Genomic DNA, 6094 nt, shown 5'->3' with positions numbered 1-6094 from the left:
GAGAGGCCGAGCAGCTGTGCCAGCGGCTCACAGAGCACGGCATCGTCCAGCACGGTGAGCGGCCCAGGCCGGCCTGGGACCCAGGGACCCTCCTACCTCGGCCTCCCGGGTGCTAGGGCCTGGCTCGGTGTTCTGGGTTTTGGAAGCTGCGGTTTCCGAGGATGCAGGGCCTGACACAGCAGGTCCCCTGCCAGCCACTGCTGAGGCCGAGCAGCTGTGCCAGCGGCTCACAGAGCACGGCATCGTCCAGCACGGTGAGCGGCCCAGGCCGGCCTGGGACCCAGGGACCCTCCTACCTCGGCCTCCCGGGTGCTAGGGCCTGGCTCGGTGTTCTGGGTTTTGGAAGCTGCGGTTTCCGAGGATGCAGGGCCTGACACAGCAGGTCCCCTGCCAGCCACTGCTCAGTCACTGACCTGGGGCTCGAGCGAGGCTGCAGAGTGTGTGTATGTGCGCAGGCGGGGCTGAACCGGCGCTTCTCTGGCTGGCTCTGACCCATCTGGCTAAAGATTAACCCCAGGTTGACCATTAAAGGGGTCACCTTGGGCCACTCCCTGGGCAGAAAGCGGGGTCACCTCAGCCCCTGGGCCCCGGCCAGCTGAGTGTGACTGTGTCACCAGCGGAACGGACCGTGTGCACAAACCCACAGTGCGTTTATCGGGTGTCAGTGCCGGTGTGGACCTCGTACCAGCCACAGCGGAAAATGCTTCAGAGATTCTGTTTTTACCTTGTTGTTTTGGTGGAGCCAGGGTCTCACTGTGCAGCCCAGGCTGGCCTGGAAGTCACGGCAGCCCTCCTGCCTCAGCCTCCCGAGGCCGTGCTCACAGGCGTGCCTTGCACGCTGCACATTCTTAGCGTGTGCCCGCTTAGAGCCCTGATCCGACCTTTGAGGGCCCCGTGAGGCCCCTGAGCAGCTGCAGCATGTGGGGCCGGGACGAGTGACCTTCTCCCCAAGGCTGCGCTGTGTGACCGGACTTGTGGCCCAGCCGACACGGAAATGACAGGCCCGCCGGCTCGCCGGGCCTCAGCTTGCAAACCGCCTCCTCTTTGTTTCCTTTTCCCCTTGTGGAGGCTCCGGGACAAGCCACGGCCTCAGACGCTGGGCGCTTGTTCTCCCCCGAGCCCCGGCCCTAGGTCCTCCTGCCTCATCCTCCCCATGTGTGTCCCACGCTGGCCACAGTCGGCGTTTGCAGAGCTCCCGCGTGTGCGCCCCGGCCGGCGCTGCCCCCTTAATGACAGGCGTCAGGTTTCCCTGGAGCAGAGAGAGCGGGGCTGGGAGCGCAGGGCTGCCGGGGAAGGCGGGGTGGGGGCCGAGCTGCTCCCCCAGAAGCCCCGCAGCTCTGGGAGGCCGAGGCAGGGAAGTGCGGGTTCGAGCCCAGCCTGGGGACCTTAGCCGCTTCTCAAGACCCTGCCCCAAAATTTAAAAGTTCACAGCCAGCTGAGAATGTAGCGCAGAGTGGAGGCTCTGTGAGCCCCGGCCCAGCCTGGGATTCCTCACCCAGGACCTTCCTGTGCCGAGGCAGATGACAGAGGGAAAGGGGACCTGGTTGGCCCCGCGGGGAGCTGGGGAGGTGGGGGCTCAGATCCCAAGGGGCGTGTAGCCGCAGGCAGTAGGGAACCCGGGTGAAGATGAGGCCTGGAAAAGCGTCTTGGATGGAAGTTTTCTTATGCAGCCCTTTCTGGCGGGAGGGGAGTCACCCAGGACCTTCCTGTGCCGAGGCAGATGACAGAGGGAAAGGGGACCTGGTTGGCCCCGCGGGGAGCTGGGGAGGTGGGGGCTCAGATCCCAAGGGGCGTGTAGCCGCAGGCAGTAGGGAACCCGGGTGAAGATGAGGCCTGGAAAAGCGTCTTGGATGGAAGTTTTCTTATGCAGCCCTTTCTGGCGGGAGGGGAGGTTTGAGACAGCATCTCCTTGTGTAGCCAGGCTGGCGAGCTCAGATTGATGGAGATCCTCCTGCCTCAGCCTCCTTTCAGCCCCTCTGCTCTTCCCAGCAGTCCCTGGGACAGTCCTGTTCCTCTCAATGATGGGATGAGGACTTTGAGGGGACTGGGGCTGCCATTCCTGCCTCAGGTGATTGGCTACAAGGGAGGAAGGTTTCCTCATTGCGTCCTCAGGGGTTAATGTGTTGAGTGTTGTCAGCAGCGGCTTTCCTTCCTCCCTTCCTTCCTTCCACACCACTGGTGATTGAACCCATGGCCTCAGCCCTTTAAAATCTCATGTTTTTAAGCTGGGACACAGGGGCTTACTAATATGTTAAGTTGCCCGGGCTGGGTCGGAATGTGCACCCTCCTGCCTCAGCCTCCCAGAGTTCTGGGACCACAGATGTGGGCCACCACACCAGCTTCTTTTTTACTTTTTAATGTAGAATTTCTGGGAATTTTCCTACTGTGCTTCTGAGTGTGCTTTGGTGCTATTTTCCTTTTTATTACAGCTGAGTCCAAAGTAGAAGGAAAGTAAACAGCCCAGCCCTCTATCCCGTGTGGGCACAGGGCCGGGCTGCTTGCATGGGCCTGGTGTCAGCTGGGGCAGGGGGCAGAGGTGGGGAGGTTCGGAGCCTCAGCTTCTGCTGAGCTTTGTTCTCTGAGATGGGGTCTGGCTCTGTGGTCCATGCTGGCCTTGAACGCGTGGCGATCCTCCCGCCTCGGCCTCCCGCCTCTGTGTTGAGCTGAACCTGCAGCCTCAGGATGAGGAGTTTTGGGTCCACTCGGGCGAGTGGAAGGTGTAGTAAAAACAACTGTGATCCCGGCAGGGAGCCCAGGGCCTTCACAAGGAGCTGCCCTGCTGGGCCCGTTTATCCTGTTTCATGGTGAGGCAGGGTCTTGTTAAGCAGCCCACACGGGGCTGGCTTGAACTGGAGATCCTCCTGCCTCCGCCTCCAGGGGTGCAGGGATTGCAGTGTGCTCCGCTTTCGCTGTGTCTGCCAGACGTGTACGGGAGGGCGCAACCAGGGCGCACGCCGTGACCTGCGGGACAGCCGGGCCCTGCATGCGGGGCCCGTGTCCCTCCCAGGGCCAGGCCTCACCTAGTGGTGGCTGCCACTCGCTCCCGGTTTCCCGGTTTCCCTTGCGTTTCACCTCAGCCAAGGCCGTGACCGGGTGGGCAGCTGCACGGGGTGTGGGCTCCCCTGACACCCAGGGTCCTCCAGAGCCGGCTTTGCCGCCACAGTCACCTGTTGTGAGGTCCCAGGCGGCCCTGGCCTGGAGGTGTAAGCAGCCGGTACCTCTGAGGTCCCAGGGAGCTCCCTGCCTCTCCCGCATCCAGCCTGTGCCTTTTCTCTATTTCTTGATGTTATTTTGAGACAGGGTCTCACTGTGCAGCCCACGATGGCCATGAACTCCCAGAGACCCTCCTGCCTCAGCCTCCCCAGTGCTAAATGCCAGCCCGCCCTGCTGGCTCACACACTGATAAGAGTGTGTGGCACACGCGTGTGGATAGGGCCAGCACCTGCGTGTCGCCTTCGGAGCCAGGTCCTGAGTGCCGTCTCCTTGCAGTGTCCAACCGGCGCCCCTTCCTGGACAGCAACCTGCTCTACCAGTTCCGGATGAACTTCCGCCGGAGACGGCGGCTGATGGAGCTGCTCAGCGAGGTGGCCCCGGGCAGCCCCGACACCCACGACAGCCCCTTCTGCCTGCGCCGCCAGGGCCACGATGCCCGCAAGGCCGCCAGCTTTATGTCAGGTACGCGGCCGCCCCCTCACCAGACTGTGATGCAGGGCTGGAGGGCAGCTGCTGGGAGGCTGAGGCGGGAGAGTCACAGGCACACTCAGGCCCAGCTGGGAGACAGTGAAGGAGACCAGAAGGAGGGTGCGGGATTAACCAGAAGACCCAGGGTGCGGGGCTGCGCCCCAGGACCCCAAAGAAACAGCAGGAAGGACGCTGCCCGGGCTCGGAGAGCGGTCAGCGCCCCACACGGGATCGTCGTCCAGGAAGGGCCACCGGCCATCCTGGGGCAGCAAGAGTGGGATACAGCGGCCCTAAGTGTGCGCTGCGTGGTCACACGCGTGTTGCACGGCAGTGACGGAGTCAGGCGGCCTTTGTTCCCAGAGACAGCGTCTCACTGTGCAGACTGGGCCGTCCTGCCTCAGCCTCCCGACGTCCAGGGTGCCGCCTAGAAGGCCGGGGGCTCCTGAATCGACCTCACACTGGCACGCTCTGTCGCCCTCACCCTGCCTGTGACAGGGGTCTCACATCTCGCTCAGTCTGTGAAGTTGCTCAGGCGGGGCTTGCGCTTGGGACCCTCCTGCCTCAGCCTCCCAGTGCCCACTGACCTGTGTCCCCCACAGTGAGCCCCAGCAAGGAGATCAAGGTGGCGTCCGCGGGCCGCAGGAGCAGCTGGAGCAGCGGTGGCAGCAGCGGCTACTTCAGCAGCAGCCCCACCCTGGGCAGCAGCCCCCCGGTGCTGTGCAACCCCAAGTCCGGTGAGTGCGGCAGGAGGCTGAGGCAGGAAGGTCGCTGCAAGTTGGAGGTCAGCATGGACTGCATAGCAAAGCTATTTTTAAAGAAACCAAAACGAATAGAGCAGAAATCAGTGGCTGGACATCGCAGTAATGGAAATAAAGTGCAGTCAATGTAACACACTTCCGTCCTCGCCGTACCACCTCTGCCCCTGCCAAGGGGAAAATTGTCCCCCGTGAAGCTGGCCTCAAACCCCTGGTGATCCTCCTGCCTCAGCCTCCTGAGTGCCAGGCATGGGCACTGTACCTGGCAACACTTTAGCTTCTCTAGGCCGCTGTCTTGGTAGCAGGTGGGGGTCAGAAGGGCCCAGTCACTATTCTTGTCGCAGGTAAATGAGTCCCACCAGCCTGGCACCCACTGTGCAGGTTTCCTGGGTGCCAGCTGGGAAATGGGGCACCCTGGGGTGGGGCCCGGACTGGGCCGGGATGTGGGGCCTCGGGGCGAGAAAGCGTGCTGAGCTTCAGCAGAGAGAAGCAGCACGATCAGAAAACCCTGCTCTGTATCCCCTGCTTCCCTTCCAAAAATGTTTCTGTGTTTTTTTAAGCCGGGCATGGGGGGTGCGCACCTGTTATCCCAGCTCTCCAGAAGCTGAGGCAGGAAGATCTCCCCGAGTCCAAGGCCACCCTGGGCTGCGTAGCGAGACCCAGTCTCAAAAAACAACTGCAGCATTCCTTTTCTGTTCCCCGAAGCTGTGAGCAGGATCGGATGCTCTGGGTTTCCTCCTGCTCTGTGCAGTGTGCTGTGTGCGAGGTGGGGCCGGAGGCTGTCTTGACTGTGTTCCTCCGTATGTCTGTCACGCAGTGCTGAAGAGACCGGTCACCTGGGAGGAGCTGCTGAGCCCCGGGGCGCCGTACGCCCGCAAGACGTTCACCGTAAGCCAGCGCCTGGCCGGCCCGGGAGTGGTGGGCTCCCCTTGTGTGGACCCAGAGGCTCGGTCCTGTTTGCTTCATTTAAGCTGGGCGTGGTGGCGCATGCCAAGGGAGGCTGAGGCAGGAGGATTTCAGAGTTCAAGGCCAGCCTGGGCTGTCTCAAGTAAAATGTGTCATTTGGACCCAAAGGAGGACAGTGTACTTGGGAGGAGCTGGGCGGGGAGAGGCTGCGCTGTGTCTCCCCTCCTGGCGAGCAGGAGCAGCCCCCACTTCCTCCTGCCACACGGTGCCTGTGCTCTCCCCTCAGATCGTGGGTGATGCCGTGGGCTGGGGCTTCGTGGTCCGGGGGAGTAAGCCTTGTCACATCCAGGCCGTGGACCCCAGCGGGCCTGCAGCTGCCGCAGGAATGAAGGTAACGGCTGCCTGGGTGCCTCTGGCCCGGGCTAGTGGGCACGGCCCTTCCCCTTGCTCCCCGTCTGCCTGTCTGTCTGCCTTTGAGATGAGGCCTCGCTGTGTAGTTCAGGCTGGCCTTGAACTCACTGTAGCCCAGCCTGGCGCCAAACTCTTGGCGACCCTCCTGCCTCAGCCTCCCAAGTCTGGGGTGACCGGCGAGCCCACCTCGCCCTGCAGAAACCTTCAGCCCCTGGTACACCTTGCGACTCCCGTGTCTCCTGAGGAGAGGACTGAATTCTGTCCCTGGTGCTTCGTCGCCCCCCCGGGCTGGCTCCCCCACCTCCCCACCCCTCTGTCCCCTCCAGCCCTGTAGGTGTTGG

The 6094-nt window shown here is 62.8% G+C and overlaps 1 protein-coding gene across 1 annotated transcript in view; it reads left to right on the top strand.

Annotated features, from left to right (window-relative positions):
- Positions 1-6094, top strand: part of Deptor (DEP domain containing MTOR interacting protein) — a 19962-nt gene that overhangs the window by 6951 nt on the left and 6917 nt on the right. Inside the window, exons 5-10 of the mRNA XM_033758930.1 lie at positions 6-54; positions 117-254; positions 3490-3675; positions 4281-4415; positions 5254-5324; positions 5629-5733. Of these exons, the coding sequence (XP_033614821.1) occupies positions 6-54; positions 117-254; positions 3490-3675; positions 4281-4415; positions 5254-5324; positions 5629-5733 (684 nt within the window). The remainder of the gene's footprint in view (positions 1-5; positions 55-116; positions 255-3489; positions 3676-4280; positions 4416-5253; positions 5325-5628; positions 5734-6094) is intronic.

Source organism: Fukomys damarensis, unplaced genomic scaffold (assembly GCF_012274545.1).
Source record: "Fukomys damarensis isolate Sample0158 unplaced genomic scaffold, DMR_v1.0_HiC HiC_scaffold_5, whole genome shotgun sequence".
Taxonomy (NCBI): Eukaryota; Metazoa; Chordata; class Mammalia; order Rodentia; family Bathyergidae; genus Fukomys; species Fukomys damarensis.
The sequence above is the reverse complement of the archived record's forward strand: the minus strand, read 5'-3'. Positions and strand labels throughout refer to the sequence as shown.